At 37.7% G+C, this 15,335-nt stretch overlaps 1 protein-coding gene across 2 annotated transcripts in view; it reads right to left on the bottom strand.

The window, feature by feature from the left end:
- The window catches only part of CDKAL1 (CDK5 regulatory subunit associated protein 1 like 1), a 362,027-nt gene that overhangs the window by 296,097 nt on the left and 50,595 nt on the right, over positions 1–15,335 (bottom strand). For both annotated transcript variants that reach the window (XM_042837305.1, XM_042837314.1), the window contains one exon: positions 5,936–6,020. In XM_042837305.1, coding sequence (XP_042693239.1) covers positions 5,936–6,020 — 85 coding nt within the window. The remainder of the gene's footprint in view (positions 1–5,935; positions 6,021–15,335) is intronic.

Here is a 15,335-nt window from a genome sequence, read left to right as displayed (position 1 = left end):
TTTGAAGCAATATAAAGCAAAATGCAGTGTCTGACACTGGTTCAATTTCCTGCACTACTATTAGCTCAACACTACTTGAACCACAAGCTCTGTGCTTGCACAAATTAAGTAGGAGCACTTACCCACTTCCAGCTACAGTGGCTACAAATGATTCATATTCTAATCCTATTCCACTCCATAATTTCCTCACATTCATATATGTAAAGGTACATTTCCACTCCACAGCCCAAATAAGTTTGTTGAAGTTTTTATTCAGTGGCCTATTTTACGGACCATAAACAGAAAACATTTTGACCAGTAAGGTAAACCTGCTACTCAGAAGCATGAGTTCAATTGAGGAAAGAAGTTCAGCGTGTTATAAATTCAGTACTAGTGTATTTAGAATGAGGTCATCCTTGATTAAGAACAATCACTGTTTTCATCCTGCTAAAACAGGTGGCATACTTCCAACAAACTAATTTAACATGTTTTAGGTACGTGCTGGTTTTGTCAGGACAGCCATGGCTTTGCCCGAACTCAAGAAAGACACATCGTGAAAGGCTCTGGGAAGATAACAAAACAAGCCTGAAAATTCTAACTCAAAATGGCGCCTCCATCTTCACCACTGAAATCACACGCCTGGCCTGGGAAAACAGGCAGCAGCCAGCACTAAGAGATTAAGAGGAACTTCATGCCTCAGATGCGAGCACATGGCAGACATGGCAAAGCAACACAGGAAACATGGAGAGTAACCAATACCTATTTCTGCTAACTTTAAAATCTTCTTTGCTTAGAAAAGGTTTGTGGAACTACGCAATTCTATCAACTGTGAGAGGAAAGAGAAGACGAAAAGTTTTGCATTCAAACTAGAAACAACTGCAGTCAAGTCCAAATAGAATATGATCCTTTTTCCAGCGCTGTTCATTTTCTTACAAAGAGCTTCCAGGTGGCTATAGGTGCCTGTATATTGTGCTCTAAAATGCCACTGAAGGAGTATAGATGCGTCCACATTGACAAAAAGAATGCTGGAAAGTGTTGCTCTATGAACTACAGAGACAACTACCTTCAAAATCGGAAGCAAGCTTTCTTTACCCGTATCACTAAAACTTAACAGTTCAGCATATGTTTTCAAATAGAAGCGTATCTTTTACACACAGCAATAAATTTACCTGATTTTCAACATCTGTAAACAGTGCTTGTAGTACACGGATACTCCAGGAGCCACAGAGCTAGGAAGCTGTAACTACACTTAAGTCAGAAAGTTCACATTCAGATGTATGAAGTCATGGCACAGAGCTGTTTTCCCACATATTTTCTTCTTTAAAATGGCCATCAACTACATACCAGTCCCTTTAGGGCACAAGGCTTAAAGAACAAAACATCTAACACTTACCACATAGTGTCAAACTAAGGCCACGGCACTACCTAAACTCTAAAACCTCTTTACCCAACCAATATCAGTGTACTTCAAATATTCCCAGATGCGTTCATGTGAAAGTAACAAATATTTCCAAAATAATGTTAATTTCTGAACACATCATGTCCTGAACAGGTTGGTTTTTTTTGTCATTGTTTTCTTTCACCTTGTTCAATATCAAATATTTACTTGTACACAGTTATAGCCCAGGCTTTTGCAAATCTCCTTTGCAAAACGCAATCACGTAACACATTCAAGCATGTGGAGCCCACAATCCTTTATCTTCTAAAAACAACACAACCAGAAAATAGTAAATTTTACATGGCTTTCTTCTCTACATTTTTATAACAGCACGCATGTACGTTTTTTACATTTTCATTCATGTCAGAGATGGGTGCAAAAACTGAAAAATGCACTCAAGCATAGCAAAAAAGCCTTCCACTAAGGAATACATCACTGAATCCTCACCTACAGGTGTGTCTTCTATCAGCCTGAGAAAAAAAAATAATGCAATACAACATTCTAAGGGCTAAAAAAAAAAAGTAGTTCACACATAAAAGTAGCTACTGTATGTAAAAAAAAGTATGTTGTAACATATGGCTCCAGTCTCCCATTCATGGTGATTATTTCTTGTTTAATTTTAATACAATTTCAACTGCTCTAAGCGTTGCAAAGGGACTTCATTAAATGTTAGGTTTTTAATTGCAATAATCCACTTGTAAGAACTTAAATATACAGTAGTTGCCATGAATTTAACCATACACTTTTGATAGAATTTACTCCATGCCGAGAAACACGCTTTGCCACATGGCTATAGCCTCTTCTAATCCTGCATGTAGACTCTGAGAAACTCTTCCAGTGTACACTTTTCCTATATTTTAAAGATTGTAGATCATTACCTTTCTAGTGAAGATTTCCACTTCAGCGTAAGATTTGTTTCATGCATGTAGAATCCTCTGCTACTGAGCAGCTGATCTTTTTGTAGAAGGATATCAAAATAGCAAGACAAGTCTTCCCTTTGTGAACCCATTCTGACTATGCCTGTTGATAGCAGGCATAACACGCCTTTCAATAACATTATTCACACAGCACCACTTAACCACAGTTCTTAGAACTATCCTGTGAAGTACTCACACACATGCTCCAACTCATGGCTACATATTGTTTCTGAATAATGCAAGGAAGCAAGGTCATAGCCCTCATCTCAAACACAGTGGAGATAATCACCTTATGATGATAAGATCAACAAAATAACTTGTGCTGAAATATCTCTGGAAGAGGAAACAGTGGCATTTCACAATTGAAACTTTACTGAAAGTATAAGCAATTACAAGTCACAAATTATATTTATGCTGGCAAAGAATTAGTAAAATATATAGAGACTGTTTAAAGAAAGTGGTAACTATTTCAATTTGGTGTGGAAATCTGTTTTTCTCGGTTTGGTTGCTTTTTTTATTTTTGCTCACAGAAACAGGAGTTTGATTTGCACAAAGTGTGTAATATAAATGTAATACGTAATTGTTAACAAAAGAAAACCTTCCTCTGGGGTTATCTTCACTTGCAAAGATGAAAAGCAGCAGAAAATAAATCTTCCCTCCAAGCAACCTTTTGTAGTTATTAAAGACTAATCTCCTTCCCTACTTAACAGCTACAACAGCAATAGATATGGAGAAATTCCATAGCAAGCAGAAGTACTGGTGCCTTTTACTTTAACCAGCTAGCCCAATGGATTATAAGAGCTTTGAACAATTTGATAGTTAAAAAATGAACTATCAAAACACATTTTTCAATGTGTTATAATATAGTATATTATATTATATAATATAATCATATAATATATTACATAATATATAACATATAATATATAATATAATATGTTATATATAATACTATATTTTATATATATATTATATAATATTATATAATAAGTCAAAAACTTAGAAAGCATGTTTCTCGCCTTGAAGCAGACAAAAACTTGCTGTACAATTATTCTACACACATATAGTCACAATATCAAGATCTACTAAATTGATGATTTTTTCTTTTAACTAAAATTTCAGCGAGAGCAAACATGAAGAAAACAACAGCAATTCCCTCAAAAAGCAAATTAACACATGCTTGACAGCCGATGAGTAAAGATGCTCCTTTTAGTCAGTACATCACATCCCCAATTAAATTTTAACTTGTCCTTTGGGTAAAGCTGATGGCTAAAAGAGATGTACAAATGGCTGTACATAATTAAAATAATCATAAATTCATTGACAGAGAAGAAAAAGCAATACAGAAAGGTACACCCCATGAATATCTCATCAGAAAACTCATGAAAGTTCACAGAACATTAAAATAATTGGGCCTGGAAAAGATCTCAGGATGTCTCCTCATTACGATCAATTACGAGCAAGACAAGGTTGCTCAGGGCTCCTTGAAGTTGGTTGCAAGGATGAAGATAGCACAGCCTCTGCAAAAAATGTCTTTCAGTGCTTGACTTTTTTTTTCCCCCTCAAATCTCTTTCATACAGCCAGCCCAAAAACACCTTTTGGTTTATGCCAGTTGCCCCTCGTCCTTCCAACACACACCTCTCCAAACAGTCTGGCTCCATCTCCTCAATAACATCCTCAAAGGTAACAGAGGGCTGATATTAATTAGACAAATACCCATAAAAAATACATAGCAGAAAATATAGCACAGGTAGAGAGTATAACCAGAACTAAAATACTTTTCTCACATGCTGTGATGACATTCACAGCACAATGCAACACTTTCAGGCACAAAGGTGCTTTTTTTGAAAGATTCTTCTTGTGTTGAGAACTGATTTTTCCAATAGAAGTACCTTTGCTTTGACAGCCCACATACAACAAATGTTCAATTTGTTACTCAAGTAAAAAAAAACCAAAGCTACAAACCAACATTATGATAGGACACAACAGGACCTAATTTTGTATCATCCAAGCTTCATACACGCAGTTTGCTGCTGTTTCAATTTTAAGGTGTATGTGGGAAGCACCCTGTTGTTTAGAGATACAAGGTCTCATCACTTCATGGTAAAAATCAAAAAAAGTACAAGTTGCTATTTTCTGAGCCAGAACAGAAAAATTCAATATTCCTCAAACACGTTAGAACACACACATCATTCATACCCACATTTAGTGAGCATGAGAAAGAACGGCACGAAACAAACATCAAAGTTGTCCATCTGCATCATCAGGAAATGCCAGCATCTGAGAGTATGAAATAAAGCATGCTGTAGGAAAGGAAGGACTCTCTGTGAAGAGAGGAAACAAAGAATGATCACACTATTAGTGTGTCAGAAAAGAAAGGAGTATACAGAAACAAAATAGGAATAAACCCAGACAACAGATTGCATCAGGTTCATTAACAGAGCAAGAGAAACAAAGTTCAAGGAAATATTTTTAGCTAGACCCTTATCCAACTCCTCTGCTTGCAGGACACACACCATACCACATCAATTCAATTCTGGCATATGATCAGTAAAATAGAAAGATGGCCACAACTGGAAAAAATCTTGTCATCAGCTCTGTTAGCCAACACACTAACTGGAAGTATCTGGGAAAAGGGGTTTGGTTGTTTTGGTTTTTTGTTATTTTGTGTGTGTGTGTGTGTGTGTTTTTTAACAATAGCTTGGGGAAAAAAATGGTCGCATAGTCATTGAGTGCAGTATTAGCACTCAGGAAATGAAGCCCTTTGATGGGTGGAGGAAAATTTAACTGTGCCACCTGTGGGCAAACTATTCCAAATTACAGCCCTAGGATGTGTTTCAGCACAGCAAGGAACTTCTCTGGTCTCTCCAAATTCCTGAGCATGAACTGTGTTCTTCTAACCAAAATAGATTTTGACAAACAGTCCTTCAGCAACGTATCACACAAGCAAATGATTGCACAAATATCTGCACTTGCTTAATAAAGGGAAAAATTTACAAGTAACATGCTGAAGCATTTATTTATACTGCACAACCACAGCTCTAAGTGTACAGGTCGTTACTTCCAGTTTCTCCCCACTACAACTACATTTTGACAGACATCAGAGACAGAAGTTGCTGCCATGTCATACTTATCAACATCACTGGAATGCTAGAGAAATAGAAAACAATCTTCAGAAGCCTACTGTTAACGACAGGTAAATTCACCTTCTGAGAAAAAGCACAGTAGTTTTAAGTATGTACCATATAGCATTTTAATAAGAAGAGACTGATTAGGTGCAATTAAATTATAAAGAAACAGCCTAGCAAATCACTTAAAAAAAACCCTCCTGAAGAAAATAACACTACCATGAAAAGAAATACAGAAGCATCTAATAGATTAACAGTTCTCCTAGAGAACTGTACTGATAATCTAAGTTATCAAAACTGAAAAAAACACACAAATCCATTGTAGAGAACTTCCCACTGCAGCATTCACACTGAGCAGTCTTTTTTGTTGTTGTTCTAAAATAATTACATCTCCATTGAAAATAGGAATTAACAAAATTAAACTGTATATTCACTGATAATTCAATCTTCAGAGACAGATGTTTCAACTTACTTGATTGAGTTTCTGAAGTGGTCTTCAGCTGGATTTTTTACTGTACAGCTGTTCAGCAACCATAAATCTGCTTCAGCAGAGTTATCTAGAAGAAAAAGACAAATATTACAAAACATCAAACAATTCCTACTTTCTATCATACAAAAAAGACTCAACTTGGCAGCTATCAATAAATTGGCTATTCACAGAATGATTAACATCTGAAATACCACATGATTTCACGGATCTTTGCTTACTTGATTTTGCTTACTTTTTCTTTTTTTTTTTTTTTTAATGTAAGGGCATTTCTGTTAGCCCTTATTTTTTTGTAAAGGAACATTACACAGCTACCCAGTACAATGAGGTGCCAGAAGGTTGCACATTACCAAAAATAAAGAAAAATGCATTATCCCTGGCCTACATAAAAGGAGAAAATTTACAAAAGTGCATAGAGATGTCTTCTGAAAATCAAGGAAGTAGTCAAGAAGAGCAGGTTCCATTAACAAAACAGAGCAATTGCTTCCAGTCTATTTTGAATTACTGAAACAAGAGATAATCAGAACGCACAAAGCATGAATTTCCACTAAAGAGAAAAGTCCAAGCTCATTTGGAAGAAAATGTTTGTATTTCTAGTTCAGATTACAACTTGGTTGTGATATAATTATATTGAAGTTGTATTTAGACAGAAGATACTCATGCAATGAGTGTCTGCATTCACTCAAATTAGCAAGTAAACTTCCAGAACTGAAACTGTACGTTCACAACCTATTGACATCTGAATACAGCAAGAGAACTGAACTCCACCATCACCTGCAGAAGCACATACCAACTCCAATACTGTAAAAATTCTATCATACAGACCTCCCAAAACAGCTATCTTTCTTGAAAAGACAGAATGCAGCTCCTCAAATAAAGGAATGAAGATAATCCATCTCAAATACCCCAGCGTTCTTGTACTGATCTGAACAATTCACATCTCCATGGATAGGAAAATCTGTGCCACACTTGATGCTATTCAGAATATCTGAAGTATGCAGTTATTTTTTAAGTAACATACGTCAATGAAAAATGAGCAGAGTGAGAACATCATTCACTGGTAAGGTGCCTTACCTGAATGGACATGAAAAGTCAAGAAAGTTAGTAACAATTTGAGTATGTTTACAAATGCTCTCGTCAAGGAGGTACTGGCATACACGTGAACATCCTTCACCTACACCATACTTTAGACTGCAAACACCAGATAACCAAAATCTTTCCACCTGTCTCTACCAACGTTGTTTCCAAAGAAACAATGCTTTTCTATTAGCTATCGGACACTTAAGAAGCAAGTGAAATGAAACTAATAAACACATCTTTTAGTTGTGTACATTAGAGAAAGTATTCAGAAGTTTGTGGAGTTGTTTGTTGCTTTTTTTTTTTTTTAATTACTTTTGTTGATAAAGATTACACTGCTAAATCAAATCAAATACTGGCCTCTTCTACAATAGGACAAAGGCTACAAAGGAGTCATCTAAAATGACATTAAGATCTCCCACTATTTTAAGCATAAAGCAAACATACCAATATCTGACTTTGTGTTCTAATAGAAAAAAAAAGGAAAAAAAAGTGCCAATGTCAAAACAAAAATGGAACAAGCAAAAGACTCTCTCCTTCAACCCAGTCAGTATGAAAACAATTCAGTGTTTCTATCAACTCTTTGAAAGGGTAGATAACTGCAGGACAAGGGGAAATGGTTTTAAGTCAAGGGAGGGGAGATTGAGGTTGGATGTCAGGGGGAAGTTCTTTACAGAGAGAGTGGTGAGGTGCTGGAACAGCTGCCCAGAGAGGCTGTGGATGCCCCGTGCCTGGAGGTGTTCAAGGCCAGGTTGGATGGGGCCCTGGGCAGCCTGGGCTGGTATGAAATGGGGAGGTTGGTGGCCCTGCCTGTGGCAGGGGGTTGGAGATTCATGATCCTTGAGGTCCCTTCCAACCCTGGCCATTCTGTGGTTCTGTATACTAATGAACTTAACATCACCGTTAGGAATATGAATATCAGATTAGGAAAAAAAAGAGAACAATGTACAGAAGAAGAAAAAAAAAGCATAGTTTCAAAATCAGAAAAAGAGCAAACTCTTGGCCTAATCCAATTCACCAAGTATGAAGCAAGATTTTCCATTAAAACCAACAAACCTTTGTAGTTCTTACTGTCAGCATAAAACACTTAAATCCAGCACCCCATCCAAGATGCACCCACCTGCCAGTCACAAGAGTTCCATGTCATAAAAGGCCATGCACACATCTAACAAGAGTTTCAGCAGTAAAAACATATCACTATAAACTGTTAAAAGTTTCAAGCCACAGAGATGTCTTCATTTACATGACAGAAGTTGCAATGCATGAAACACTTTCAGTTCCTCCCTGTACCACGCATAGCCTCTGTGGAAAAGGAATCAACAGCTTCCTTACCACAACACCTTTCCACTAAAGCTAGCACAACCTGTCCTTGAAACTGCATAGAGAGAATGCATTTATGTTTAGTAGGCCTCTACGTGGTAACCCAATAGGAAACATTCCACACAACTTGCTGCACTCCATGCTATGAACACATCAACTGTTGGTCTGGGAGTCCGTGGAACAACTGCAATACCTGCACACCCTTTAAGCAAAGAAAAAGCCTCCCAGATTCATTCCAACCCATTCCTTCATAGATTTCACTCCCTCATAGAGCAGATGGAGTGCAATAAAATCTTCTGTAGAAAAGCATCTCCCACAGCCCAGGTAAAATGAAGCATCAAAAATCTACATATTTAAGAGCCATTTAAGAGAAAGAAAAGTGTAGCTGAAGCTCACCCTCTCTTTTCACTAACATTTATTTCATCTCATGTAGCTTTTTGGTTCCTTTTTTTTTTAATCTTTTTTTATTAACTCTCTCCTATAAAGATATTTTTATTAATTTGTATTTAAAAACATTAAATATCACATTGATTTAAGAAATCTACCAATCAAAGTTCATATCGTAACTCCAAAATGACAGCTAACCGTCCTTAGTTCTCTCCTTCACTATTATATCCAAATTCAGTCTAAATTCAATAGGATCTTCTGCATTTCCTCAATCAGATTTCTGTTTCAGGACATTATTTACAAACAGTGTATTTTTGCATCAGGTTGCAAAAAAAAAAAAAAAAAAAAAAAAAAAAAAGCACAAAAAAAGATTGCAGGAGCACTTCTTGCTTTCAGAATATTTGATGCACTTATGCTAAATGCAAGAAAGACTTTGATAGGTATATTAAAAAAGGGTAAAATATCAAATCAAACATAGATGTATATTTGAATCACCATGAAGCTTAATAAGCACTAAATATTAAACAGTGGGAACAAGACCTTTTACAAGCTGTGTTCTGACCAGACTAGCCACAAGGGCTGAGTGAGGGCCTGAAGTAAAATAGCTTTGACAAATAGCTCAGGCTTCTAAATACATAAACAGTCGGGATCAGAAAGACCAGAGGCTTCTGTGTATGCTTAAGGACAAATGATGTGAACTGTTTTTGGTCTGGATGGTAAACACCGCACGAACACAGCGCTGTGCCTACTAAGGCAGCCCGTGCAACAAGGTTTCTTGGAAAGTCTCCTTCCTGCCAATCTTAGCCACTCTGCCACCCACCCCGTCAGATTCCAGTGGAGCAGGGACTGATTCATTCAGCAGGCTGACGCTCATCATCTTAGCACCAGCATTAGGAAAAAAATGCAGTGAAGAACAGAGGTTTGTGTTTGGGAATTCTCACAGCTTTTACCGAGGACAACCTCACATTTACAGAAGGTTTTGCTAGCAAGCTGATCATACTGTGATAAATAAAATTGAATCAACAACCGTGAGCAGCACAGTGAACATCAATTATGTTTGTGAATAGAAGACAGGTGCCTTTTCCTACACACTGCAACAAACTGCCTTTCACTAAGGGGATTTTATCTCTTTATCTTTTCTCCGCATTCAGTCTAAAGGTACTTCAAAATGACAGTATTCTGCTGCTCACTGTTTTTTGGTAAGCCACCTAAGAAGATCTTGTATGTTAAAATGCTTTTTAGAAGTTACAACAACCCACCATTATACTAAATGCTCAGAAACAGGACTCAAAACCACAGCCTTCTTACTCTGTGACATCTTTTCCATGAAAGAAAAACTACACTGGAAATAAACCACAAATTCTATCATACTCTCTGCAAAACAACGTAGTCTACAAAGAAATCTAAAGGTCATGGAAACTTCTGAACATCCAACTTAATTGAGAAGCTTTGGAAAACACGAACTGACAACATTATGCAATACTAGGAGGCTAAAACAGCATAAGTTTGAAACACTGTTACATCCACAGAGGAAAAAAAACATTTGCAATTATTTTCTAACCAGTACTTGGGAGTTTGTTTATCATTGTGGAAAACATAAATCAGCAGAATTTCTTAAGTCTGTAGTAATATTATCAGTTTTGAAGGACAAATTGAGTTTGTTTTGCCTTGGTGTTCTAATTGAAGTCTTTTTTCTTTCAGTTTTTACTAAAACTTTTGTTTCCTTCTAGTCTTCCCCTGTCCCCTCCACAAACTACTCAAAAATCAAAATGCTCACAGAGCACTGGAGTAGAAGAAATAGGGACAGAGACGCCCTAAAAGAACAGCCTTCCTTTACTTTCTTCAGCACACCACCAGGCTTTCTGCAATGAAATCACTGTGTTCCCATTCTTTGAACCAGCACACTTACACTGCGCTGTGTTTTTGCTTCCCACACAGCTCTGCCCCCTTCCTTTAATCCCAGCTAGGAATCTTACATCCTAAAGCAAGACCTAGTAATGCTCAAGTTATATGCTTGGAGCACGTACTTACAATTGGAATCCATACAAATCACCTCCCCCCACACTAGGGGCAGGTTAACTGATGATGTCTTAGATCATTGTTCAACAAGGGATCTTGGTAAATCGTGGTAAAGAATCTCCTTCAAAAATATCATCCCAGAAATGCCATTAGCCATCAGAATGTACGTCTTCCCCTAGGGCCTGAAAGTTTGGTTGTTTCTAGACAGTAGGCTTTGTTGATAAAGGAAAAAAAGACAACAGGGTTGAGAAAAACATCAGAAAACTTTTTTTTTTTCCAGACCTTCCCTCAGCACACAACATAACTTGTGACTCGATGCTACTTCTCAGTACATCATATCATACACACAATTATCAATTTCTACACATGCCCTTCAGAAAAAGTTTTGAATCAGTCCTTTCTTCTTCTTTTTTTTTTTTTTTTTAATGAAAACTGAAAGTTTTCCACAAGCTTCCAGATGGCACGTTTGAGATTTGAGAATCACATTTTCAATTCCTATCTGAGATGACCTTTCTCACATTTACCACCTATACATAATACTCAGGAAAACACATCCTTGAAGTACTAACTTTGCAGATTGCAAACGTTTTTGAAAACAGTTTCAGTGGTCTTTTATTGGCACTTCAGGATGCAAAATAGAAAGGGTCACCTTGATTTCATTATGACTTCTGTTTTCTTATGAACTGAGTGCATCAGAAGTTCAGTATACAATTACTCTGTCACATTCGATGAAAATATTACATCCTGGTTCACTTTGCAAATACAATATTTAAAGCTCCAAAGAGAAAGGCTGGCTGCTCACCAAGAAAGGTAACACTGACATAAGTCTATTAAAAAAAATATCTGTTATCACGCCTCTTACCTTAACTGCAAATACACAAATTCACTGTTTTTATTTTCCATTAACAGGACGAGTGAGCTGGGGCTCTTCAGCCTGGAGAAGAAAAGACTGCAAGGTGACCTGATAGCAGCCTTCCAGCATCTAAAGGGGAGCTCCAGGGAAGAAGGGGACAGACTCTTGAGCAGGGTCTGTGGTGGTAGGACAAGAGGAAACGGTTTCAAACTTGAAGAGGACAGATTTAGGTTGGATATAAGGAAAAAGTCTTTCAAAGTGAGGGAGGTGAGGCACTGGAACAGTTTGCGCGGAGATGTGGTGGAAGCGCTGTCCATGAAGACATTCAAGGCAAAATGGACCAGGCTCAGAGCACCTGATGGAGCTGTGGATGTCCCAGTTCATTGCAGGGGAGTTGGACTAGATAACCTTTAAAGGACCCTTCCAACTCTAAGGATCCTATAAGTCTATCAAGATTTCCAGCACAGAACAAAACGTGCAAGGAGTCTTTACTATTTTACTTTAACTAGTACTTCAAAAAATAATAGCTGAATATCTGAACTAACATTTTAATATATAAAACAGAATCTGGATTTCAGAATGTGCACGTCAGTGGAATCTTTCAGGTCTGATGCAGGTACATAGCACAGGACATAGCACAAAAGAAAAGTCGTGAAAGAATGAATTTTAGTTCCAAAGTACTGACTAATAAAAAGCTTACATTCCTATAATTATCAGTAGCTTATTTCCTCCTCTTACACAGGAATTCTAAAGTGAGCAATTCATTTTCTGAACAGCTTTGTAATCCATTCTAGGCATGGCATAGGATGCAGCCTGGGCCCTTGATAATCCTTGGAGTAAGCCACATTTTTCTCCAACATTCCTACACCGTTACACCAGACTTAAAGCTAATCCAACAACGGTCCTGCCTGGAGCAATCCAGAGTTGGCAACATCTCTCTCGCATCAGGTTGTCCAGCCTTAGTGATACTTCAGCAGCACAAAGTCATGCTTGCCAATTAAGTCAGAAATGAATACTTCAGTATACTACAAAGGCTTATATATACTTCAATATACTCCAAAGCCTTGCCTTTGAAAAACGCTAAGAGTCTATTACAATTTTCAGCTGATTATTCTGTTCTCTTACTCAGCACAAGCACTAGGATGTGACAGGTGCTTTGCTATTTTACCTGCTCTCATTAAATTTTACACACGTTTTTCCACATACTAAAACTAAGCTTCTTCCATCATGACATGAGCTTGTCTATCAGCTATCTTCTCATGACTCTTCATTCAAAATCAAGAAGTCAAAGATCTCTCTATAGTGGTGCTTTATGACAAATGCAGAAGAGGTTTGAATTTTAGCCAGTTCCTCCAGGACTTCACCACTTTTCTTGAGATTGATCATAGAACTACTCCTCGAAGGAAACAACCATAAAAAACGAGGAGAAATCTCAATGCACTGCTAGGGTCAACACAATTCATTTCACTGAAGGCTCAAGACTGCTGTTAACACTTCTAATGTGGGAAAGCATCATGGATTGATTTATTGGTCTCTCAGAGAAAGCCCTACTACACTAGAAACAAGTTCAAGTAACCTGTTTCAGCCAGGCTACGTTACAATGACATACAAACACCAGTAGATCATTCTGATGATTAATTAGTTAAAAGGATAGATTTTTTTTTTTTCTTCCAGACAGAATTTGGAAAAATCCCAGTAACTGCTCTTCCTCTAACCTTAAGATCTACTTCGTCTTCCAAGAAGAGTACATGAAATACAATTCAGTGGTTTTGTCTCTTTGTATTTGCTATACAAAGCTTCGAAAGCAAACGTTATTCAAATTAACAAACATGGATTAACTGCTTCTGTCTTACTAACAGTAAGGAGTTAATCATCATTAACAGTAGCAATAATGTTAAGTCTTGCACAACCATGTGCAACTTAAGTTTCAAAGCACACTGCAAACATTAACTGATTGATTTTCAATGCCCTTAAGATGAACACACACCCATTCCTATATAGGTTTCTCTATCTTATAATGCAGAAAAGGTGTTTAAGAGTTGTAAGGGCCCAGCAAGGAAGCACTCTGGGCAATCCACTTGGAAGCAACTAATGTTTCAAGGTACCCTTGGGCTGAACTACAATACCAAATGATGGATTAAATGTTTTACTCCTGACAGAAGTTATCCAGGTAGGATCTATTTCAACATTTTTACATATAACAAGCTTAGTGGCACATAACACGTGAGAAAAGAGAAGGAAAGAAAGGAAGATGGAAGAGCAGAGGAAAAGGAAAGTCCGGATCCTCATTCTGGGTTCCGGCAACACCTGCAGACCAGTTCCTTTGGCAAGCTGGTGCACATGCAGCTCCTTTGGTTTGTGTCATTTATAGTCTAGTCCTTGTTCGTCAGTCACACCAGTCATGCCCCTAAAGGCTAAAGTCATAACTGCTGAGTTTTTTGTTCTAGAATCTTCTAGAAGGGGGCTGGGGGGAAAAGAGGGGAGAACTCCTCCCCTGTTGAAAGGTAGGTGCAACGTTACCCAAACTGAAGTTAGCCCCAGAAAGGTTCTATCCAGCCTTTGCAAGGTAACCATATCATCTCTTTTCTTCTGCTAAGAGGTTGAGGCATTCTCTTTGTTAATTTCTCAGTCTTTTACAGTAGTTTCATCAGGCTTTATAAGAAAACTATACAAACAAGCCAAGATTCTCATCCTTGCCCTTAATTTAAGGTTTGTTCCTTAAACACAAAATGATTGCCTAGATCATTAGTGTCCAACCTTTTGGCTTGCGGGACACACTGAGTGAAGAGAAATTGTCTATGGCCTCGTAGAAAAAGGCAGCTCTGAAAGCAATGCTTCTTGTTTCTAACAGATTTGTCTTACAACCAGTACAAAGAGCACCATGACACTATTTCAAAGAGCAAATTCTCAGCTACAAAACACTGATTTCTCTGCACAGCCGCTACCATTTGCTATGCACTTTTGTCAGTGATGAGCAAGAGCCAGCATGCCGCACTCCTAAAAATCTGCACCAGTGGAGATGACTCGCTGTTGCCACATCTGAAATGCACCATCTCACTGTGCTCACATCCACTGTCTGGTTTCCATAAATGTCCAGCAAGCATCAGTGAATGTCAACGAGAACAATTTTTTTTCCATGGAATAATTCAGTGACATTTTTGCTTTGTATGCACTTCCATATCAGACACCATTCTATCAGACCATCCCTCTCTGCCACCTGACACCCAGCAACCAAGTATAACAGAATATTACTGGTAACGATCAACGGCAGCGGTCAGCATTCTTAGTGAATCCTCAAGATGTTTGTCATGTTTTTGATCAAATTTTACTCTTCCTGTACTTCATCCTTGAAAATAATAGTTCACAAATGTTTGTGCTGTCAAGAAGTGATGACATGAGTAAGGCATGAAGCAAGAGGTACTTCCTTCCGCTAAAATAGGGCTTACAGAAGTCCAGTAAAGAGAGATGAACAGATTTTTCACTGCAACATTCCATTTGAAAATTCCCAAGTAACATATTTACGCTGACTGAAAATTGAGTCACAAATACCTAAAAATCTTCTTTTTAAGTATCATCTCAAAACTGCACGGCTGCATATTTTTTCCTGTTCACAGAAGACTGTGTTTAGCCACTGTATCACAAGTCATTTGCCATCACCTGAATTAGCACTGCACCGTGGCCTCCCCATGCCCCGGTTTCAGCCCAGATAGGGTTAATGGCACACTGCTG

The sequence above is a fragment of the Centrocercus urophasianus genome, unplaced genomic scaffold, assembly GCF_019232065.1.
Source record: "Centrocercus urophasianus isolate 14NV4802_14NV808 unplaced genomic scaffold, USGS_Curo_1.0 seq_11, whole genome shotgun sequence".
NCBI lineage: Eukaryota > Metazoa > Chordata > Aves > Galliformes > Phasianidae > Centrocercus > Centrocercus urophasianus.
This window is presented reverse-complemented; position numbering and strand designations above follow the sequence as displayed.